Source organism: Nyctereutes procyonoides, unplaced genomic scaffold (assembly GCF_905146905.1).
Source record: "Nyctereutes procyonoides isolate TBG_1078 unplaced genomic scaffold, NYPRO_anot_genome, whole genome shotgun sequence".
Lineage (NCBI taxonomy): Eukaryota > Metazoa > Chordata > Mammalia > Carnivora > Canidae > Nyctereutes > Nyctereutes procyonoides.
Window position 1 is genome coordinate 31745687 of NW_026575020.1, and position 24047 is coordinate 31769733.

At 55.9% G+C, this 24047-nt stretch overlaps 1 protein-coding gene across 1 annotated transcript; it reads right to left on the bottom strand.

Annotated features, from left to right (window-relative positions):
- Nucleotides 1-8948: 8948 nt before the first annotated feature.
- ABO (ABO, alpha 1-3-N-acetylgalactosaminyltransferase and alpha 1-3-galactosyltransferase) lies at nt 8949-18997 on the bottom strand. Its single transcript, XM_055299802.1, has 7 exons — nt 18970-18997; nt 16023-16092; nt 15370-15426; nt 13747-13791; nt 12458-12493; nt 11577-11711; nt 8949-10185 (listed from the first exon to the last, which is right to left on the bottom strand). Exons 1-7 carry the CDS (start codon nt 18995-18997, stop codon nt 9495-9497), a joined length of 1062 nt encoding a protein of 353 aa, XP_055155777.1. The 3' UTR covers nt 8949-9494.
- Nucleotides 18998-24047: the final 5050 nt, after the last annotated feature.

Here is a 24047-nt window from a genome sequence, read left to right on the forward strand (position 1 = left end):
CTAATGTAGCCTAGAACACTGATTAGCTATGTGGAACAGCCTTTGCATTCCCGGCCTAAATCACACTTGGTCATGATGTAGAGTCTTGTCAATGTGCTGCTTGATTCTGTTTGCTAGAATCCTGTTGGGGATTTTTGCATCTCTCTTCATAATAGATTTTGGGCTGCCATTGTCCTTACTCGTAAGGTCCTTGTCAGTCTTTGGAATCAGGATGATGCTGGCATTCTAGGGTGACCTGGAATATTCCCCCCTCTTGTATTTTTTGTGGAATTTCAGAAGCATGGGTATTATGTCTTCTTCAAATGTATGGGACACATCGCCATGGAAAGCATCAAGTTCTGGGCTTTACTTTGTTGGGAAGTTCTCAAGACTGCTTCAGTCTATGTAGTTCTTACAGGTCTACTCAGGTTTTCCATTTCTTCTGGAGTCAGTTTTGGTAGTTTGTGTGCTTCTTGAATTATCTGCTTCACATCAGTGAGCCAACTACTGATATAAAATGGTTCCATTTAATTCTCTTTCCAAATTTGGATAAATGTGCAAAAGAAGGAACCAATGCTGTCACTGATTTTCTCAAGGGCTGTTCACTTTCATTTATCTCCATTCCAATCTTCATAATTTTGTTGATTCTAGTAACTTTGATCTTCTTCTACTGAACCAGAGGAACCTCTAACTCTTCCAGACAACAGCCAGCCGGAGGGTGACCTTCCAGGTCTGGGTAGAGAAGGAATTACAGATTCAAGTGGATCAGGCTACCTGGGCAATTTCTACCTCAATGGGCATCCAGGCCACCTCAAGGCTACAATTTCAGTCTTACCTTTCCTCTGGCAGGCAGAATGCCCAGCAACAGACTGACCTGGTTCCTCGCAACCACTCAGGTCTTAGGCACCTTCTGTGCTGTGGGAACAGGAAGACTAGCTGGATTTTGCTAGGCAGCACTGGCCCTGGGCAGGAAACTCTGCATGGCCCTGGGCATTGTCTCTGTGAACTTCCTTCACACCTTCTCCTGTGTGTGTCAGGTCCATCTGTGCCCATGGAAACCCAAAAGCACCCATTCACCCATGGTGTCTGATCCATGCAAAATCAGCCCTTCAGTTCTGCCACCAGACCCCCAACACAGCACCCAAGACCCGAACGAGCCCTCATTCCAAGTCCTGTGGTCAGCTCAGATGCAGCCCCCACCTAGGCAGCAGGGACATTGCCTGCCTCAGCCATCTTCCCCAGTCTGATGCGGAAGAGTAGATCAATATGGGCTTTGTCCCAGGGTCCCTCAATGGCCAGGGAAAGAAGATGGCTGTCCCACCCTTTCTCCCTGACAGACAGCCCTTCCTGGGACCTGAGTTCCCAATCCACACCCACAAGGGGCCAAGAAGACACAGTCTCTAGAAGCCTCTGAGCTAGATGCTGGGAGGGGGTGCCCTGCACAATCCAGAGTTTCCATTGACCTTTCCTTTCCTCAACTTCCAGAGTTGACCTCCCAGTTACTTCTGGAAACTGCAGGCACCAGCTAAGCTTCACGCAGCACCTTGTCCTCCTCAGCTTCCACCACACTCCTGGCAGCTTCAGGCTCACAGGAGCTCTGTGTCTTGGGATCTGCATCCATGGCTCCTCGCTGCAGCTCTGCATGCAGCAGGTGGGCGATGATGCCTGAACCGTGTCAGCCCTACTGTGAAGATTGGCAAAAGGTACAAGAGCGTCCTGGTGAACTGGCAGATGGGGAGTCCCTCCGGTAGCCTCACTCAGGCCTCTCTGAGTACTGGCCTCACTGGAGCTGCTACCCTGACCAGAAACCATCTCTGGATCTTCCAGGCAGCATGTCCAGGGCTGGACAGAGGCAGAAGACCACATGGACACCACTCTGCACAGGAGAAAACTGAGGCAGCCGCCTCATCCCTGGCTGGGGCTTGGTGATCCATGCTTGAGTGGGGGCAATAACATGCCCACCAAGCTCCCTCCACATCTAGGAGGAGTGGCTCTGGTAAGACTGTTCAGACTGTGTCCCCTGGGCCTCCAAACCTACAGTGACCCCTGACTCCTCACCCAACCTCCAGAAAGCCCAGCATGATCTGGTGCAGATGCACTCCCCAGTGGGCACCCCTCACCCCGCTCCAGCCTCCCTAGGGCTTCCTCTCCCAGGCAGCCCACTAACCCCTTGCCCCTCAGAGCCCCGTGCCCCACTGCCCGACCCCATGGTCTCCTCCAGGATAGCCTGACCTGCAAACCTGGGCTCAAGGCCACTTCCTCAGGCTTCTGCGCAAGCTCAGGCTTTAGGTCAGATTGCTCTGGGTTCACACCCCCAGCAGGGCCATGTCACAGCCCTGTTGACCGGGAAGCTCCCGTGGTAGCTCCTGGGACCTCCGCTTCCTAGTTTGAAAATGGAGTCAGTGGGGCACCAGATGCTCAGTGGTTAAGCATCTGCCTTTGGCTCAGGGCCCCAGGGTCCTGGGATCGGGTCCCACATCGGGCTCCCCACAGGGAGCCTGCTTCTCCCTCTGCCTGTGTCTCTGCCTCTGTGTGGGTCTCTCATGAATAAATAAAATCTTTCCAAAAAAGAAAGAAAGAAAGGAAAGAAGAAAGAAAGAAAGAAAGAAAGAAAGAAAGAAAGAAAGAAAGAAAGAAAGAAAGAGAAAGAGAGAGAGAGAGAGAGAGAGAGAGAAGAAAGAAAGAAAGAAAGAAAGAAAGAAAGAAAGAAAGAAAGAAAGAAAGAAAAAAGAAAGAAAGAAAGAAAGAAAAGAAAAGAAAATGGAACCAGTGACTCGGACCTCAGGAGGGTGTGCTGGGGACTAAAGCAGGGAGATGAAGGTGTCTTAAGTATTGGACTGTGGGGCGCTTGGAGGCTGCCAGGAACAGGGGAAGGGATGTAGAGGAGGAAAAGGCAGCCTGACCTCTCCAGCCTGACCTGGACAAGTCCCCGCCCAGACTGGAGGCCACCTCCACCTCCTCCGCCCCTGACCCATCCACGCAACCAGCTGAACCCTGGAGTGGCACGTGGGGGCCAGGACGGCAGGTGGGGGGCATTTCCTGTCTCTCTGTCCCCAGGTCTCCATGTCCACTCAGGCCAGCGGCCCTGCCTGGCAGGACTGGAGGTGGCCCCGCCTAGAGGATGTGAGGGTCACCGAGCAGGCCAGGGAGAGAGGGACACGCGGGACCAACCTTTCAGCGACCCCTTGGCGGTGCGCGTGCCCGCTGCGAGGTGAGGTCCCGTGCACGCGCTTTCTGCTGGTCCGTGTGCGCCTGCGCAGGATCCACGGGCCTCCTACCCCTCCTGCCGTTGGTCGGACAACAGCGCCCAACCAGAGTGCTCTGCGTCAAACCCTCCAAAAGGTGGGAGCTGCCTGGATAGGCTGAGGCCGAGCCCGCTTAGGAAGTTCTTCCTCCAGCCCTTCCTGGGATAATGGGAACCTGAGGCCAGGGGAGGGGGGACTGGCCTGGGACCCTCCGGTGAGCAGAGGCTGGAGGAGCAGGAGGGTCCTCTTCCTAGGCCAGGACTTCATCTTCCCCGGGGGCGAGGGGCGTGGGGTGGGGGGGATGGTCCTGTGGGAACCAGAGCCCCTAAGGTCCTGGGTGACCCCTGCGCACTGCTCCGATGCGGGGCCCTTTCCTCTGAGCGTCCTCGTGTGGGCCCAGGTACAAGGTTGTGCTTGCACGCACACACACGAATAGCTCCCCAGGTGGGGTCAAAGGAGGAGTGGACCCTGGGGGTGATAAGGGGGAAAGAAGGAAGAGGTAGGAGGCAGCTGGACCGTGGGATGAGGGCATTGACTCCTGGGAACTGCCCAGGACCATGGCATGAGGAGGGGAGATGCCAGGCTGAAGGTCAGTGGGTGCCCAGGGTGCCTCGCCACGGGCACCCACGCTCTAGAGCAGCCCAGCCCTTCCAGTTCACTTGGCTGGAGATGCTCAAATAAGCAGCCTACTGTCCTGCTGTGTCCTCGTGACCCGGGATGTGTTCTCAGGAAGCCCGCAGGGAGAGCCTTTTCCATGCTACAGACTGTAGGTGACCTGTCACCCCGATGGCTCTGCCATGTGCCTGGAGGGGCCCACAAGGAACACAGAGAGGCCCAGTCCGGCCAGACACTGCTGTGATCCCACCGAGCAGCCCCATCGCCCTCCTCCTGTGTGTGTGTGTGTGTGTGTGTGTGTGTGTGTGTGTGTAAAGAGGGGTCATGTGGGGTGTGCCCACCCTGGGCAGGAGAAGGCTGATGAGGGCACAGATGCCTGGTGGGCAGGTGCTGTTCACTCTCCAGGTCCAGGCTGCCTGGTGGGATGGAGGGGGGCCGTGCCCTTCTGCCCAGGGCTGACCCTGTGCCCTGCAGGGATGGGTCACTGGGTCCCCAGTGCAGGGCTGTGCACTACCCAGCTCTGTGTGTGATCTGGGAGCACAGAGGGAGTGGGCAGGAGCACAGGGAGGAGGGCCGGGCGGGGCTGTGAGGCCTCCGGGCGGCTGCCTGTCCCCCTCTTTGCAGAGCACCGCAGAGGCTGGAGGTGAGAGGCGGGGGACACCAGGTACAGTTGTGCCCCGCCACCCAGCAGGGCCAGCGTGGACGTGGGGACGGAGTCTCCACAGAGCAATCTCCAGGAGCAGGTACCCAGGACTGCCTGGGAAGGCCCATGACCCTGCCCAGGCCACGGTCCCTGGTCATCTTATATCGGACTCTGGTCCTAGAGCCGGAGCTCACGGAGACTGACTTCCAGGGTGAGAAGCTGGGGCGGGTGTCTGTGGGTGTCTGGGCAGGGGTGGGTGCTGGGCCCCACAGGGAGGAGCCTCAGAAGCTGAGGTGGGGCCAGAAGCCAAGACGGCTCAGAGCACCCAGCTGGGGGATGGTCGTCAGGTCGTCAGGGAGATGCCTTCGGGGATCCCTTCCTGGCTATGGCCCCTCTGGGAGGCTCTGGGCTGGGTCTGTCCTTATAGGGGCTCACAGGGAGTCAGGCATGTTGGGGGTGCCTCTCTCCTCCCACACGGGACTCCATTTGACCCCTCAGAACCCCCTCCCACGGCCCCTCTCACAGAGGTGGAGCAGCCAGGTGCAGGGGTGGGAGCCCGCACCCCTGCAGAACCAGAGGATGGTCCCCTTCAGCCGGAGGGCCCCCTGCATAGGCTGCTCCTGCATCAGCAGGTCTGGGGGGAGAGGGGGTGTCCACAGAGACTCCTGAAGGGGCCCTGGAGCCAGCAGGTAACAGGAGTGCAGGGACAGGTGCCACCCATGCAGGGAGAGCTCCTGGCTCCTGGTCCCCCTCCTCCTGCAGGAAACCAGGCCCTGCTCTGGATGGGGTAGACCCGCAGGGGGCGCCAGCTGCCACCACCCTGAATGTACCTCCTGCTCCACAAAGTCACCCTGATGTCCCACTAGGAATGTTGTTCTTTATCATGGTTTCTCCCGGGGGATTTTTTCTGTTATTTTTGTCATTTCACTTTTGATGGAATCATATATTTTAGGCTTTAAATAAAAGTACATTTTTTTATTTCACTATTTATGAGCATGAAGAATGTTTGAATGCCCCGCATCTACTGTGTAGTCATAGAATATCTCAGTCCCCAAAGGACACCCTGACCCAGAAGCCCTCCCTGCCCGTTGTTCACCCCGCCCAGCCCCTGGAAGCCCTAAACTGCTTTTCCTCTCTGTTCCTTTAAGTGTTCTGGATGTTTCCTGAAGTGGAATCACCCAGGAGGTACCTTTGACTGCCCACAGATTTTCAAACAGGACCCCGTATGTGTGTGTGGATTTGACCCAGAATTCCCCTATTTCGGTACTGAAATCCCTGAAGGATGAAAGAGGAGATCATAACAGAGGCCCCTTGAATAAATATGGGCACACTCTAGTGGTCGAGACCCTGATCCTTCTGGGACCCCACAGCCAGACCCCAGGCAGGAACCCAGACAGTGGGTTCCTCCTGTGGCCAACACAGAAACAGGGGAAATGCAGAAAGCTGGAAGACACCCCTCGGAGGGCAGAAGCATTGTCACAACCCAAGGCCAGAGAAAGGTTTCACAAGCCTCTGGTGCAAACACTGCTCCATGTCCATGGGGTCCACAGGGACAGAGACCAACACACCCACGTGCAAGGGGAGGGGAGGACGCAGGGAGTATGTGTCAGAGACGGGAGCTCCCGGGAGGGACTCTGGCAAAGGAAACCCTATGGGGCAGTGCTGGTCACCCTCTGACCAGCAGGTACATGGTGCGGGGACCAGCGGCCCTGGTGAGGACGTGAGGGAACAGAGGCCCCCACAGGTCACTGGAGAGAAGGGTGACGGCACCCGTGTCTGGGGGAACAGGGAGCAGCACCCATCCCAGCCAGCAGGTGCACACATCACCTGCCGTTCTCGGCCTCAGACTCACGTCCCGGAAACCCTGGCACGGTTTTTCAAAGGTGTATTTTCAGGAGCCTTCATCACGACGGTCGGGGAGATGGCAGGGAAGGGACAACACTAGTGCCTGAGGAGGTGGGTGGCATCCCCGGTCCCAGGCCCCCTGACAGGAGGCCCTGTAGCTACTGTCACCTCACCCCTCAGGGCACGGATCCGGGAAGGCCCTCCTGAGTCCCCTCCTGCCACCCGGCCCCTGGGCACATTCAGAGCTGTTGGAGGGGGTGGTGGAGAGGATCCAGGATGACTGAGGGCCACCTAGGCTGTCCAAACACATCTGGTCAGACTCGCCCTTATCTTCCTAAGACAGCGTGCAGCAGCCCTACCCAAACCCTGTGTCTGTTAAGCTTCACACATTACAGCTTCTTTGTCACCTCTTTGTGTGCTTTGTCACACTTCTGTGTGCTTGTCACCTCTGCTGGTCTCCGGGTCTTGTCAGGCTCACACATACCTGTGAAAACCAAACGCTTGGCCTGCTTCTCTCCTGTTCATCTGCCTTTGTCTACATCCAGACCCAGCTGAGGACCTTAAGAGGCTTGAGGAAAACGATTTCCTCTCTGGCAATGCTGGGCTCTGGGGAAGCGGGGCAGGCAGGAGAAGCCACTCTGTCTTCCTGGCCTCGGTTCAGACCGACCTCTGCTGGGACGCAGCACATGCACGGCACGGCAAGGGGAGTCAGGGAGAGGCTGGGGGAGCCTGTGGAGCTACCTGACCCCCAGCCGGGGGATGTGGCCCCCGTGATGAGTCCAGGCTGTGATTAGGAATATTATAATATGGGGCAGCCTCGGTGGCGTAGTGGTTTGGCGCCGCCTGCAGCCCGGGGTGTGATTCTGGTAGACCCTGGATCGAGTCCCACATCAGGCTCCCTGCATGGAGCCTGCTTCTCCCTCTGCCTGTGTCTCTACCTCTCTCTCTGTGTGTGTGTCTCTATGAATAATAAATAAAAATAATCCTTGGGGATCCCTGGGTGGCGCAGCGGTTTGGCGCCTGCCTTTGGCCCAGGGCGTGATCCTGGAGACCCGGGATCGAGTCCCACATCGGGCTCCCGGTGCATGGAGCCTGCTTCTCCCTCTGCCTGTGTCTCTGCCTCTCTCTCTCTCTAACTATCATAAATAAATAAATTAAAATAAATAAATGAATGAATAAATAAATAAAAATAATCCCTTTTAAAAAACTAAAAAAGGAATATTATAAAATGAACAACCCGAACATCAGACCTTCCCCCTCTGGGTGTCATAATTGCTGCTCCTTGTAGCTGCTACTATTGGCTTGGTGACTTTTCTTCACTAATTTTATCAAACCTGTATTCCTTGTTGTGTGTGGCCACTGAAGTGTCTGATCTGTTAACGTAGTGGTCAGCTGTTGATTGGGGGGATTTCCTTAAACATCTGGACCATCGAGGAAACAAGTCCTGGTTGTGGCACACGGGGAAAGAGGGCTCTGGGTGTGTGAAAGGTTACAGCCTTGGCACCTGACAGGCCGTTTCCAACTCTGCCCTGGCCATCACTTCCTGCTTACAGAGTCTGATGATCATCGGAGGGGAAAGCCTAGGGCCTTCTCAGGTCTGCCCTGAGCATGCACCTAGGCAGGCATACAAGTATCCCAGGGGCTCAGGAATAAGGCCCTTCTTCCCTAAAGCTCCTCCTCAGCAGCCTTTCTTCCAGTTATTCTGCTTGGTTTATATTTGCGACAACTGTCACCCACTGCTCTGGGCAGCAGAGACTCGCATATGCCTTTAAATGTTTTGGACAGTGAATGCCCTCCAGTAGCCACCTCACCACTGGAAGGTTTGGTGGCAAGCAAGAAGCCACGGATGACTCCCAGGGTCTGGACTTAGCGCTTCCCTCTCCTGAGTTGGGGATGCCTGCGGGAGGAGCAGGTGGTCAGAGGGTGGGGGGAGGAGGTACCTGAGGTGCACAGGTGGGAGGGAGGTGGGGCCCGGGCCCTCAGGTGGGAGTGTCTGGCATCTGGACTGAACAGGTCTCCAAAGCTGCAGAGTTGCTGGGATCACCGAGGCCCTGGGGACATTGCCCTGGGGCCCTTAGGGCAGAGGAGGAAGGTGATGGGGCCCCAAAGGGACTAAGCAGGAGAGAGCCACTCCCTTGGGGGAAAGTGGGTCAGGTCCAGGCTCACAGGGACAGAACTGGAAGCCTTGTGCTCCATGGAACAAGCCAGTCCCTAAAGGTCTGATACTAGAGGACCCCAATCCCGAAGGATGGAGAGCAATCCAACTCATAGAAGTGGCAGGAGCTGCTGGCTGTCAGGGCTGGGGCTGGGGGCTAGGGGGTAAGTGTCTCTTGGGCAGAGGTTAAGGTTGAGATGATGAAAACGTTGTGGCCACAGAAGGAGACGACAGGTGCTGGACAGTGCATGTACTTATGGCCACTGAATTGTACACTTAAGCACACTCAACCGTGTTGGCTGGGTGTCTGCTCCCCCCACCATGCAGAAGAGGTAAGTCAGGAGACCGGGGCTGTCACTAGTCCCTGGACGGCCCAGGGACATGATCCTGTCTCAGTTCTAGTCCTCATGCTCTGCCCCGTTAGGAGATGGAGCTCATAGTAGGCACTCAGTACATGCTGGCTATGCAGTGCATGCACACGTCCCAGAGAGAGTGCACAAGTGCAAACCGACTGTGGCCACTGAGGAATCCCAACAGGGCCATGTCCAGACTGAGTGGGTGCCCACATTTCCCAAACACCAGCGCAGAACTATCCATTTAAAACAAAGGCAGGAGCTGGAAATACTGCAGAGGGCTCCACGCTCCTCCAGGCCGTGCTAGCAGCCCACCAAGGTCTCTGGCGGGCAGGGGTTTGGGGTCTGAGAGGCGGCTCCAAGCACCCCTGACCCTGAAACCCCGTGGCTGGGACCTGGCACGGGTACTGGGAAGGAAGACCTGGCTGCCCCTTGCCCCACCAGGCTGGGTCTGCTTAGAACCAGGGAGAAAACCTTTTCCCTCAATTGTTCTTTTTAAAATTGGTTGCTCGGCATTGATACAGGAAAACCACCAAGAGGAAACTGGAGCTGATCCCGGCTGCAGATGGCACAGCTGATGAACATGGACTGACCACAGAGAGGGACCTGTGCCAGGCGGCCTCAGTGTGTGGGGATGGCCGGGGGCCTGGACTTGCCCCTCAGGAGCCCCGGATGTCCAGGTGACCCTTGGGCACAGCCACGAATCTCAGCTTCTTCATGACGGGGGGCCAGCCCAGCTTCTGTCTGTCCCACAGGTACTCTGGGGACAGCACCTTGGTGGGCTTGTGGTCCAGCAGGTACCTGTTCAGGTGGCTCTCATCGTGCCACACAGCCTCGAGCCCGTTGGCCTGGTCCACCACCATCGCCTGGTGACAGGCTGTGGTCAGCTGGAGAACCTCGACCACCGACCCCCCGAAAAAGCCCCCTGCATAGTAAAAGTGACCCTCGTCTCTCGGAATGTAGGCCTGGGACTGCGGCCGGCACTCGTAGGTGAAGGCCTCGCGGGCTGCCCCGTAGAAACTGGGGTGCAGGGTGCCAAAGAGGGGGGACAGGATCTCCACGCCCACGTGATCGCAGAATTTCATGTCCACATCCATGCACACCAGGTAGTCCACCTCATGGAGGAAGCGCTGCTGTGAGAAGTTGCTGATCATCTCCATGCGGTGCATGGACACCTCCTGCCAGCTCAGGGCGCCAGGAACCTTGAGGACCTCCACCCTGCGGCCCTCCCTGAGGGGCACGTGGGGCACATCGGCCGGCCGGTCGGTGAAGACGTAGTAGGTGACCCTGTGTCCCACCATGAAGTACTTCTCTGCCGTCTGCAGGAACAGCTCCAGGAAGACCATGTATCTGCAGGACGGGAGGACGGTCACTGCCAGGGGACCTTCTTCAACCCTGGGCTGAAGTGGACGTGGGGACCTTCTTCAACCCTTAAGCAACAGCTCCTCTCCTGGCCTGGCCTGAGCGATCTGCCACCAGGGCCTCCCTGATTCTACTCCCAGAGATGGGGTCATCGGCACCTCACAAAGGGGAGCTTGAGGCTTAGGAGGCTGGACACACCACCGCCCCACACTCAGCCTCCTGGAGCCAGGAACACCTCCAACCCTGGTGCTCAGCTCCCGGGCAGACCCTGAAGGTGCCCTCCCTGGCCAACCACCCTGCCCATCCTGTCCCCACCTGCCATGAGCTCCTTGGGGCACAGCCTTCCTTTCTATGCCCCACGGATGGGGTGGGACAGCAGGGCCACCTGTCCCACGCTGCTCTAAGTGGGCTTTCTCCAGCCCCCACAAACTATCTCCACCCCTGAGGTCCTCCCTGGAAGCCTACTGGGCATCTTGTTGACAAGGCCCCCAGTAAACCACTGGTGTGCCTCGGAGCAGTCACCCTTGGACTCTCCCAGATCGGGGACTCAGATCCAGCACACGGGTAGGGAAGGGAAAGAGGACCCCTGGAATAAGAGGGGGCTTGCTTGGGCCTCAGCCTTGGATCCCAGGGTGTAAGCATCCGGGTCCAGCCCCAAGAGGTTGGAAGCCTTGTCCAACAGCCTCCCACAGCTGGGCCCCCTTAGAGGAGGCAATCTGCTCCCCACCATAGGGACACCAGCTCCCCCATCCTCAGGCAAGGGCGCTGAGCCTTCCTGAGGCTCAGAGACACCAAGCCACCTGCCTACAGCCACCCAGCACGTTCACTGATCCCCTGACCCTGATGTCCCAGGGCCTCGCTGGTTGGCTCCCTCTCGGGCTCTGGGTCTGGCACTGAGCACTGGGCCTGGCCTGGCTGTCCCCCTCAGGATCCTCATCTTACAAATGACACACAGGAGGAGCCAGCTCTACAAGCGATGCCTTTGTCGCAATCCAGGAGGCACGCGTGTTTCCCCCCTTCCACTTCTCAGGGTGGGGGAGGGCTTCCCAGTGGTCAGGATGTAGGGGTGCTCTGCCCCTGGGCTCAGCAGGAGAGCGGCCTGGGGTCAGTGCTGTGTCTGCCCTGAGGGGGGCAGCGGGCTGGAGGTGCTGTCCTCAGTGATGGGCAGCCTCCTGAGAGGGAGCCAGAGGGTGTCCACTCACTGGGGACCCAAGAGCCCAGGACAACTGCTGAATGCAGGCACTTTAACATTAATCCCTGGGATGGGCTGGGGGGCAGGGGTCCCCACCCACCCTGTGTGGAACATACACATGCCTCATGTCCCCTCACAAAGGGGACATGTGAGATGTCTCATGTCTCATGTAAGATGGTAACCTTACTTTCTGATAGCAAACACCGTGAGTCCGATGGTGGCGTTCCAGAGCCGGAACTGCTCGTTCAGGACATCAGTGTTGAAGGTCCCTTCCCAGACAACGGGCGCCAGCCACGGGGTCAGGACCAACACATCGCTCCTGCTGCACCAGAGATCCACACGGCAACATGTGAGCCGGTGGGGAGGGAGGTGACAGGGCCAGGGCCCCAGGGCTTACCACCCTACCTGGGCCCTCCCTGGCCCCAACTCCATCCCTCCAGGGACTCCCAGGCCTGACCCTCCTTCCAAAGGACTTCACACTTCCAAGGAGCCCCTGAGATGCAAATCCACACTCAACCTTGTGCATGTCACGTGCAGCTCTTACCACACCACCCTGGGCCTCAGGGTGGGAACTGGGATTCACCAGCAAGGAGAGGGGGCCTCCCCGGGGAGGGAACGAGGAAGCACCCCTCACAAGTTCCCCAGTGGGCAAGACACACAGTAGGAAATGCAGGCCACAGAGGAGAAAGGATGGAGAAGAGTCTGTGGGCCCCATGCTCAGATCTCAGGACAGGGAGGAACAGAACCAGGCCAAGCAAGCACCAGCTGAGCTCTCAGTGAAACTGCGCTTCCCTGTCTACCTCAAATTTCACTAAGTTTGGGGATGCAAGGGAGAGAGGGGCAGGGGGAAGTAGGGATAGGAGGGGAGGGGAGTGTGGGGGGGGAGGAGGGGAGGACAGGGGAGCAGAGGGAGGAAGGAAAGAGGAAGGGGAAGGAGGAGGAAGGGAGGGAAGGGAGGGAGAGGGAGGGAGGCAGTAGTGGAGAGGGAGGGGGATGGGCAGAGGGAGGGGAGTAGAGGGGGGAGGGAGGGGAGGGGCTGGAAGGGGAAGTTTCAATAGATTTACTTACCAGGGTGTTAGCACCTTGGGCTGTCCATAAACCATCCTGAAAAAAACACCCTGCGATGTGAGTTTGCAAGAAGCTGGCAGGCTGTGCCCAGTCCCTGGGGCTGGGGAGTCGCTGCAGGTGACAGAGCTTCTGGGTCCTTCCAGGAGGACCCACCCCACCAGCTGCACTGGGGCTGCTGCATGATCTTCTCCAACACAGTCCCAGGGCCTCTGCGACTCAGTTTCCCTTCAGGGTGAGTGGCCTCCCTCATGATTTAAAGGACAGCCCTCAGGGGCAGTGCTCTAATTCACAGTGGTGGAAAGGGCTGGAAGTGGCCACTGTCCCAGGCATTTCATCCAAGGAAAGGGCCCACAAGGTCCCCCGGGGCCTGCCCCTGCCTGGCTGCTCCCAGGCGGGGTGATGCCACAGCTCTGAAGTTCCGGGAACCCAGGCTTCTGTCTGCAAATGCAGAGGGAGGTGGGCCTCACTGGGTGTCTCGGGCCCCACCCCATAGTGCCCTGCACTCTGGGGAACATGCGCCCTACGACCCTGTCCCAGCAGAAGGATCCTGAAGCCCCAGGAGCAAAGAGCCAGCGGGCATCGGCCAGGGTGCATGCTGCCTGTGCCCGCCTCCTGGGTGGCATCCCAGGGTAGGGCATCTGCCTGGAAAAGGCAGGAGACAGCAGCAGCAACCCCTGAAGAGCCTGTGGACAGAAGCCAGGTGCAATAGGACAAAGCCTAGGATTCCACTTGCACAGGGAGCCGGAGGCAGCAGTGGAAGACGGGTGCCAGCGCTGGGAGGGGTGGGGGTTAGTGTTTCCCAGCCACAGGGTCCCCTTTGGGAAGTGGAGACGGAGACGGACCTGGGGATGGGTGCACCACACGGTGAAGGCCCCCCTGCCCTGAGTTGTACACCTAACGATGCTGAAGATGGTAACCTCGCAGGTATTTGGCACGATTAAGAATTGGAGGAAAAGAAAACTCGGGCACCACCAGCCAGGTTGCCTGACCTTCCAGATCTCGACTCCTTTAAGACCCGTTTCCCAGGAACCCCCTGAGTCCAGAGGAGCCAGGCCAGTTGGCGACCCTCACTGAGAACCACATGCTGGGCAGTGGGTCCAAACAGAAGCACCAGGTCCACCCAGATCTTTCTGAGGCTGCAGGAGGAGGAGCAAGTTTGCCCTGGGGCTCAGGAAGAAAGGTTGTCCCTGTATGAGGCCCAGGAGGAAAGGGAGCCATCCAGGCAGCTCCCCTGTGCCCTGGGCTGGCGGGCAGAGGTAAGAGGCAGAGGTACCGGGAAGACGTCCTACCTGGAAGGTTCCACGGCCTGCAGGCCATCCAGTTCCCCCCTCTTGCTGTGAATGAGAACACAGAGGAGGGCTTTACCAGGAGGGTTCAGGGCACAAGATCAGGGATCCTGCCTGGGGTCCTGGAGAAGGGACAGTGGTGGCCTGGAGAGTGAAGACGGAGTCTGTCTGAGACTTGCTACAATAGCCGTCACTGTGGACAATGGGCCTGGAGCTGGCCTGTGTCCCTGCATGTCCCCAAAGGGGACTTCAGACACAGTGGTGGCAAGTTTGCCCTCTGCTCAGCCACAGCCCCTGTGCTCTCCACATGCTCCGGAGCTGACACCAAGCAGCTGGTAGTTTCAAACCGTGTCTGTATCCTGAGGCCACTGCCCTTGGGAAGGGGTCCGTCCCCAGCTCTGCACACAGGGGGCCTCGGGGTTCTAACTAATCTAGTGCCACCAGCTGGTGCCATGGGTCTTCTGAAACCATGCCGTCCGGGGCTACACACTTCTGTCTGTCCTGGAGACACTGATCCTGAGCCTCTGAACTCGCTGAGAAGGGGGGCCAAGGGGATGCCCAAGTAGTGTCTCAGGCCAGAGCCAGCAGCGACCCTACAAATGGGAGGAGGCCGTCAACGGCCCGGCCCAGCCTCCATATGTCTACACCCTCAGGACAGACCGGGACCTGAATGCCCAGCTGGGGCCAGTCAACCCTAGGATCCGGTGAGATGTGGGGTAAGTGACTGCGATGATTCACACCGCAAACCAGGGGGTGTTTCTCAGCAGCAGGTGCCTGATCCAAGGGGAACAAGCCAGACATGAAGCAAAAGGAGAGAAGAGGGGTCCTGGCAGAGGGCACAGCACGGGCAGAGGCTTGGAATCAGGCCTATGGGGCACGTGCAGGATGAGCACAGACCCCTGTGCTCACAGACCTCAGAACACAGGGAAGGGGGCCGTGGGAGGAGAGGTGAGGCAGGAGAGGACAGGCAGGCAGAAAGCAGACCACAGAGGGGCTTGTTGATTATGTTCTGGAAAGATCACTCTGGCTATCAGAGGAGAATGGGTTCTGTGAAGTGGGGGATAGGAGACAGCATGGAAGCTGCTGGAAAGATGAGAGGCCCTCACAGAGAGTGGGGCTGAGAGTGCAGAGAGAGGCATGTGAACAGAGAAGTACCTAGAGGCAGGACTGGCAGGCTTGTTGTGAGCAGGGTAGGGGTGAGGGGGAAGAGGCAGGTATGATCTCCAGGCTTCCACCTTGGGCTGGGGGAGTTGAGGCCATTCACTAAATCAGGGACTTGAGAGCAGGAGTGGCAGGAGCAGGGGATCACTGGTGGGACACACAGGTGACTCCAGAGGCAGGAGATGGGAGGTCAGAAGAGAGGTTGAGGCTGAAGCTGGACAGGTGGGGGTCAGTCCTGCCCACGTAGGGGTCAGTGCTGCCCAGATGACCTGACAAGGCCATGGAAGTGGCTTGGCTGCTCTGGGCAGAGCAGAGGGGAACGGGGGTGAGGCCCAGGTCACCGATGCATCAGCCCAGGTGTGGAGTGAGCCCGTGAAGCAGCCATGTCTGCTAGCACACAGCACACAGCACACAGCCCGTCCCCAAGGCTGTCAGGCACTGGGACCCTGCCTTCATCCAACTTACCCTACCCCTGCTTGCCTGCTCCCTAGCATCGAGCTTCCTAGGATCCGGAAACCAGTGCTGTGGAAAGAGCCACCAAAGTCACTGTTGAGGAGGGTTGCCTGGGCTGGCTGTCCATCCATCCCTGGGAAAACAGGAGCTGGAGCCCATATGGGGAGCTCAGAGCTCCCTGGCACTGCTGCAGGGGCTTGGGCGGGGCCAGGAGCAATTTTCCCCAAAGCACGGGTGACACATCACAACCTGTGAGGTGGCAGGAGGGCCGTCATTGTGGACACTGTTCGCATCTGAGCTCCTTCCTACGGCAGCCAGAGTGGGTCCCTGTGTGTGGACAGCACAGCCCTGAGGCTGCCCCAGGGAGCAAATCCTGGCTGTGTCCCCAACCCCGAGGAGGGCAGCCATGGGCCTTTGCTCCTACTTCTAGAATCTTCTCTATCTGGAAGCTAATAGCACAGCTCCCCTGCTGGCCATCCCTACTCCCCAGCCACGTGACTCCCCAGTTGGGGGAGGGGGGAGACAGCTCACTGGCGAGGCAGGGTTCAGTGGGAGGGTGTGTGTGAAGGGGCAGCATATCATGCCTGTCGTTATGGCGATGGTGCTGGGGTGGGGGCTGCTGCTGGTGCTGTCTGGAAGGTCTGGATGGGGTGCACGTTTCTTACCCAAAAAGGACCAAGAAGAGCGTTACTAGGAGGAAGGTCACCGTGTGAAGTGAGCAGCATTTTGTTTTCCCTGGAAAACAGCAGTGGGACCCGGATCACTCCCTCCTGCTCCTCCCATCTCCCCTGCAGGTGGTTTGATCATTCCACTAACTTCTGGAAGACTCCATCGGAGACTGGCTTCTCTCTCATTCACAGAGAGGGAAGTGGGTGGTTCCTCCCAGCACATCACCCAGGAGTCCCCTTGGATCCCAGAGCTATGCAGGCCTCTCTAGGTAGGGCCTCTTTCCACCAAGCACCTCCTTTCCTCGGAGTCTGAAATGAGCACGAGATGAATGCTGAAGATACGACAAACACAAACCTGCATACACCTAACAACCTAGCCCCAAAACACACGAGGCAAACACAGACACGATGGGAGGGAGAAATGCTCCATTCGACAATTGTAGTTGGAGATTTCGAAATCCTGCTTCGCCGCCAACAGTGGATGGAAATTTAGACAAGCCCAGGTACAGAAGGCTTGGGCCACACAGCAAACCGATGAGACCTGACAGCACCGAACAACACCCGGCCCCCAACAGCAAAATGCACACTATCCTCAGGGGAACACGAAACTTTCTGCAAGATGCACCCAGAGCTGGGTCACAAAACAAGCTGGGATACCTTTAAGAGGATTGTTCTCACACAAGCATGCACTCTGACCACAGCAGGCCGGCCAGAGATTAGAAGGGCAATGACAAAGGCACCTTGGGAATCCCACAAACATGCACAAATGAAACAGACTGCCCCTAAATAACCCACGGGGCAAAGAGGAAAAGCGAAAGATGTTCTGAAGCTGAAGGAAAAGGAAAGCACAGTGTGCCCACATTCATGGGATGGAGCCAAAGCCACTTTTCGAGGGAAATGGATAGCTGTAAATGCCTAGCATAGAGAAGAAAAGTCCCAGCTCCATGCTTAGGTTTTGACCCTAAGGAACTACAAGAAACAGAAAGGGGAGAAAACAATGATACCGAACCCTAGTTCTTTGCAAAGAGCAACAGAGGTGACAAAGTTGTAGCTGACTGGCAAAATTTGGGGGATGGGGACAGAGCGGGTTGGGGGACACACAAATGGCTATAAAATTAGGAAGGGAAGAGGAGGCACCGACACCAGGATATTACTGAGAATATAAGCGTTTTAAGGGAACACTATTAACTACTGCTTGCTGACAACTGAGACAGCTTGGATAAGATACGATGCACACATCCTTGAAAGACACAAACTAGAAAACTTTTTTTTTTAATTTTTCAAAAAGATTTTATTTATCTGAGAGAGAGAGAGAGAGAGAGAGAGAAAGAGAGAAAGAACAGGAACAGGCAGAGCAACAGAGGCAGAGGGAGAAGCAGACTCCCCACTGAGCAGGGATCCCAATGAGGGGCTCGATCCCAGGACCCCAAGATCATGACCTGACCCAAAGGCAGACACTTCACCACCAGAGCCCTCCATGCGTCCCTGGACTACATCTTTGTGACATTCGGTCAAGCAGAGATTTCTTACCTATGACAACAAAAGTACAAACAATTAAGAAAAAAACTACGTGGAGCTCATCACAATTAAAACTTGTGCATTCAAAAAATAAAAAATAAAAAAAAATAAAACTTGTGCATTCAAAACACCATGAAGAAAGTGAAAAGACAAGCCATAGGGGAGAAAAAAGAACTCTTAATACTCAACAAAGAAGACAAATACTCCAATTTCTTAAAAGGCAAACATTTTTTTACTAACCTTTCACCAAAGACACCCAAATGACTAATAAGCACACGGAAAGGTGTTCAATGTCATTAGTCATCAGCTGAAGCAAATCAGAACCTTGGGGAGACACCATGATCTCTCCCCAAGTTTGGCTGGAACAAGTGCTGGTGAGGATGTAGAGAACGGGGAGCCCTCTACACTGCAGGCAGGGGCGTCAGGTGGCCAAACCACTTTGGAAGACAATTGGGCAGTTTCTGAAAATGTGAAACACATGTTTACCTTATGAACCAGCGAGGCCACCGCTAGGTGTCCCCCAGAGAGCCATGAACACATACGCCCCCACAAAGACTTGTAGGCAATACTCAGTGCAGTGTGGTTCCCAAAACTACAGAGTGGAACCAACCACAACGTCCATCCACTGAAGAGTGGGGAAACACACCATGGAGCGGCCCCCAGCGGAAGGCCCCAGCAGGAAATTAGATAAAACACTGACCAACAGGCTCCAGCATGGATGACCCTTGAAAACATTTACTTAAAGGGAAAGGAGCTCCATGCAAGAGATCTCATAAGACTCCGACTATATGGAAGTCCAGAAAAGGGAAAGCTACAGAGAGATGGTGGTTGCCTGGGGTGGACAGGAACAGGGGTGGCAGGTGGGCCCCAGGGGTTCTGGGGAAAGTGCCAAAGTCTATGACACAACTCTGCAAGCTGATGAAAGATCATCGAGGGGCACCCTTAGAAAAGGTGACTGTCATGGTCTGTAGGTGGTACTGCAACTAAGCTGTTGAAAACGTGTTGGCCCCGGGGCGCAGACACAGACCGTCCTGGAGTTAGAGTCCCTGGTGCTGCGGGGCCACTCCCCACCCCCGCCCCCGCCCCCGGGCCACAGGCCCCTGGGAGCACCCCCTCCCGCCGCGCCTACGTTCCTGCTGCCCCCCCCAACCCAGTGCAGGGAGAGGCCGCAGCGGGAGCAGGGGGGCGCGCGCCAACCCGGAGGCCGGAGGCCGCGGGCGTGTCCTCCAGGTCCCCGCCCTCCGCGGGACCAGACCACCGACCCCGGGGGCGCCAGCCGGCCTGCTGGGTCGCAGCCCTGGGGTAGCAGGAGGCTCCCGCCCCGTGGCGGCCTGGCGCTGGCGGCGCCCCCTGCGGGCACTAGGGCACACGCTGCTCACAGGCTCCCCTACGGCCCCTCCCGCCAGGGCCCGGGACCGCCACGCACCCGCCCGCGTCCGCCGCATCCGGGCCATGGCCCCGCGTCCCACTGCGGCCTCCGCGCGTCCCCTGGGCGCTGCCGACGCGCCACCCCCTCCGCGACCTTCCCGCGCGGCTTCCCGGGGGGGGGGGGGGGGGGGGCTGGGCTGCTCCACCCCTCGACCCCTGACCGCGCGAGGGGAGCGAGGAGCGGGGCCCTGGGGGGCAATCTCCGGTCGGGTCCCGGAGGCCCTGGCCCGGTGGGGGCCAGCTGACCCAGACCTACACCAGCCAGGCGCCCGGCGCCCGCGCCCCCCGCCCGGCTCGGCCTTGACCGCGCCGGCCCAGGACCCCTCTGGGGCCTCTAACCTTCTGGACAGAAAGGGGCCTGGGCAGACCTGACCCTGCCCCGCGGAGCGCGCCCCCCTCCCGGCCGGCCCGCCCGCCTGCCACCCCGCCACCCCGCCCAACGTCCGGTTTCCATGCCCCCCACCCCCCACCCCGACCCCGGGGGCCCCTTAGCGTCCACGGATGCTGGCTGAGCGCCCCTCAGTGCCGCCCAAGCTGCGCCCCAGGAAGGCTCACCAGGACCCCGTGTCCCCATCACGGGGGCTGCAAGGGCCATCTTGAGGGTGGGCGGGTCACCACGATAGGCCCACTCGTCTCCAGCTAGTCCAAGCCGGGTGCTGTTCTAGAGGCTTCTTTCGGGTGTCCTCCCCCAACCCCAAACATGTCCTGGTGCCCTCCTGATCTTCCTTTTACAGGTGAGGAGCTGAGGCCCGGGGAGGGAAGCGGGCCTGAGGGTGGACTGCCTCAGTCCTGGATTGCTGCTCCGCTCAGTCCTGGATTGCATGACCCTACGCCCCTGGCCCCTATCAGGTAGCCAGATCCTTTCCTGTCAGTTTCCGCTTTGCTTTGCCGTCAGGGAGCAGCACCGCCAGAAACCCAGTGGCCTCGGCTCTGTGCTCGGGTGTCTCACCATTAGGTGCCTCCATCAGCCCCTCACCCCTTCCCTGCCTCCAGGCAGATGGGGACATCGCCCCTGGCCCTGGCCAGGCCCACCCTGGAGGGGCAGCACATCGCTGAAGCTCCAGTACTGCAGAAAGCCCTGCACATGGCCTTGGGTGACTTCTGCTGTGCCCTCAGCCCCTCTGGCTACAGAGCAAGGAGGGAAAATACAACCCAGTGGGTTCAAGCAGTGGCTCCCTGGGGAGATTGAGACACCAGGACACCTCAGACACAGTGGGACAGGGTCACTGGTCACCTGGAGGATATGGCGGCAAGCAGAAGCTGTGGACAGGGTGGCCCGAGGCTGATGACAGCCTTGCACACACCAGCCCAGGCTGCAGAGACAGCTGACGAGCTAGACACAGCAAAGGGAATACAAGCCCATTCCAGAGCAGTGTCTCGGACATGCATGGAAGACAAGTTCACCATAACCAGGGGTTGGGGACAAGGCACTGAAATACCTGAACCATGCCAAAGGGTGATCCCAGACCTGGAAACAAAGACCCCAAGTCCCTTTACACAGCGAATACATGAGGAGAAAAAGCAGGAAACAGAAGAGATGTAGGCCGTGATTAAATTAGCGATGTAGGGGCCAAGAGACAGTCACTGTGAGTGCAGGAGAAAAGGCTAAGGGTCATGGCAGAACAATTAGGATGACAAACCAGAGAGCTCAATTGTTACTGCTAAACAGAAAACAGGATATGGGCTGGCAAGAATTAGCCCAAAACACACTGAGGATCATGGCATGAAGAGAGTAAGTTCCCCTGGTGAAAGATAAAGATGCACAGATTGTGTGACATGCTTTTTAGAAGAGAAATGACTACATAACAGCTTGAAAAACATTAGCAAGGAACCAAAATATTATAGGAGAATGTCAATCAAAAAGAGCAGGGGTGGAGGCACCTGGGTGGCTCAGTGGGTTAAGCGTCCAACTCTTGATTTCCGCTCAGGTCGTGATCTGAGATGGAGCTCAGTGCAGAGTGTGCTTAAAATTCTCTCTCTCTCCCTCTGCCCCTTCTCCACAAATAAATAAAATCCTATTAACAAAAAAAGCCTACCTCCTATATGATCTCAAGTCTGTGGCATTCTGGAAAAGGCAGAGCTGCGGAGATGTGAACAGTGGTGATTCCTCAGGCTGGGTGCGGAGGAGGGATGAAGGAACGGAACACAGTAGATTTTTAGGTATTTTTAGTTAGGGAAACCACTCTCTGTGATGCTATAATGGCAGGTGCATGTCATTCTATATTTTCCCAAACCCATGGAATGTCTAACACCAAGAGTGATCCCTAATTTAAGCTGTGGACTTCATTTAACATGAATGAAACAATATTGTCTTATACATCACTATTGCGGCCGGCGCGAGAAGGTCCGGATTCAGGAACCAAGGGCAAGGGGATGAGAAAGAAACAAGAGACTAAAAGTTCATGGGATAGGAGGTTCCATGCGGCTGATGGCCGCAATGGACAAGCTTTATTTTTACATGTATAGTTTATATAGCCTCTATAAGCAGGTGACCTATTCATTTAACATGAATGAAACAATATTGTCTTATACATCACATATAAGTGTACCACCCAAAGGCAAGATGACAGCACTAGGGAAGGTGTGCAGAGGAGAGAGGGAGACAGTTCTTCTGTGTGCCTCAAACTGCTCAAAAAAAAAAAAAAACCTATTGGGGTGCGAGCGTGGCTCCGTCGGTGAAGTGTCTGCCTTTGGCTCAGGTCATGATCCTGGGGTCCTGGGATCGAACCCCCAGGTCGGGCTTCCTGCTCAAAAGGGATCCTGCTTCTCCCTCTCCCTCTGTTTTTCCTTCTTCCTCTCCTGCTCCCCCTGCTTGTGCTCTCTCTTTCCCTCTCTCTCTCTCTCTCTCTCAGAAATAAAGAATATCTTTACCAAAAAATAAAACCTATTAATTAAAACAAAGAAGGCAGTAGACATATACAGCATTTGAACAGAAAGGCTGATTTAATCCATGGTTTGGGTAGAATTGTGTCCCCTCCACTACTATAGGGTGAAATCCTAACCACTAGGGCGTGTGAATGTGACTTGATTTGGAATAGGGTATTTGCAGGTACAATTAAGATACAAATTAAAGTGAGGTCTTAGCAGAGTAGAGTGGACCTTTTATCCACTTGGCTGATGGCCTCACACAGAGAACGGAGGAGCAGAGGGATGGGCCACGTAGACACAGAGAGGAGAGACAAGCCTGTGCCAGGCAGAGGCAGGGATGGGATGGGGAAGCTGCAAGCCAAGGAAGGCCAAGGGTGCATGGTCACCACTGGACGCTGGAAGGGGCAGGATTCTTCTACCCAGCATTTCAGAAGGAGCGCAGCCCTGCCGACATGTACATCTCACACTTCCAGCCTCCAGGACTGGGAGACAACAAATTTCTGTTCTCAGCCACTCAGTTTGTGGTACTTGGTTAAATATGACAGTCCTCAGACACTAATCAAATTCCAATATTTGGAATGCTATAACTGACAGCAGGGAGAGTCCTGGTCTTCTTAATTGGTAAATCATCTACATACAATAAATCCACGAAAAATGTTCAGCAATTGCAATACACTCTAAATCACCTATAATAGGGCACCTCCTGCTTCTTTTCCAGACAACTACCACCACCTAACTCTGTGGCACCCGCTCCCTGGCATCAGTCCCCATAGAGAGCTATTGCCCCTGCTTGGATATGACACACGGAACCGGACAGCCTGTGTGCCCTTGTGTCTGGTGTCTGGCCCAGCATGATGTTTTGGAGACTCATTCACATTCCTCCTGCACCAACAGCCCATTTCTTTCCTGTGCTGAGAATTTGTCCATTCTGTGAATGTTCCACTTTGGTTGTCTGCTCTTCTGCTGGTGGACATCTGTTCTCTTGGGCAGATACCAGGGAGTAGAACCAAGGGTTTATACAGTAGGTAGATATGAACTTGACAAGAAATTGCCAGACACTCTCCAAAGTGTTTGTACTATTTTGTGTACATTGTTTGCAACTGCCCATAACAATTTTTTGAATGATGCATCAGTAAGCCATTAAAGAAGATCAACCAATTCCCCAGAGTTAAAATTGTGCACTCATCTTATTCTTGCTATAAAACTATACATCCAGAAAGAAACAGCTAAAGGATAGCCACAGGAATCACAACCTACTACTTCGGTGTTTTAAGATTTCTTCTAAATAATGTAGAGTTAAAGAAGAAATAAAAGCAGAGTATTTAGGAAGGAGTGACAGTGTGCACACTGGTTATAAGCGCCCAGGGCCACAACCTACTTACGCTGTACTCAAAGGGAAGGTCCCAGCCACATGCTTTTCTTAGGAACAAGTAGCATTCCAAACAAATGACCCTGTTAACTAAGCATTCCACTCAAGAATGCTAGAAAAGAATAGACCAAACTAAAATTAAAGGAATACACTAATAAATATAAAGCAGAAACTACCATATAATAGACAAACCAACAATAGGCTAGACGCTTCTTTCAAAAAATAAAGTGGATTGTCTTCAATACTCGAATAAGATCAGAAAGAGGGATGCCTGGGTGGCTCAGCAGGTTAAGCATCTGACTTGGGCTCAGGTCATGATCTCAGAGTCCTGGAACTGCGCCCCGTGTGGAACCCCATGTGAAGCCCTGGGTGGAGCCCCAAACCAGCCTTGTGAAGGGCTCCCTGCTCAATGGGGAGACTGCTTGTCCCTCTGCTCCTCCCCCATTCATGCTCTTTCTCTCTCATTCTCAAGTAAAAAAATAAAATCTTAAAAAAAAAAAAAGATCAGAAAGGAGGAGAAAGAAAGCACAAATAAACAGCATTAGCACTAAGACAGTATGATTTTAGGTTCTAGAGATTTAAAGTCACTGTAAGCCTAAAATGCTGTTCTTTTTCCAACAAATTTGAAAATCAATATAAAGTGGAAGCTTTTCCAAGAGAACGTAAATGATCAAAATTGATTCAAGTAGAAAACTTGAGGGGCGCCTGAGTGGCTCAGTTGGTGAAGCATTTGCATTTGGCTCAGGTCATGATCCTGGGGTCCTGGGATCGAGTCCCGCATTGTTGGGCTCCTTGCTCAGCGGGGAGCCTGCTTCTCCCTCTCCCTCTGCCTCTCCTTT

What these genes read in the sequence shown, in the direction of transcription:
- ABO (XM_055299802.1), bottom strand. Translation starts at nt 18,997, where the DNA reads ATGGCCCGGATGCGGCGGACGCGGGCGG. An exon ending in GATGCGGCGGACGCGGGCGG is followed by an intron (nt 16,093 to 18,969) that starts GTGCGTGGCGGT and finishes GCTGTTTTCCAG; the next exon opens with GGAAAACAAAATGCTGCTCA. An exon ending in ACGGTGTTTGCTATCAGAAA is followed by an intron (nt 10,186 to 11,576) that starts GTAAGGTTACCA and finishes CCCGTCCTGCAG; the next exon opens with ATACATGGTCTTCCTGGAGC.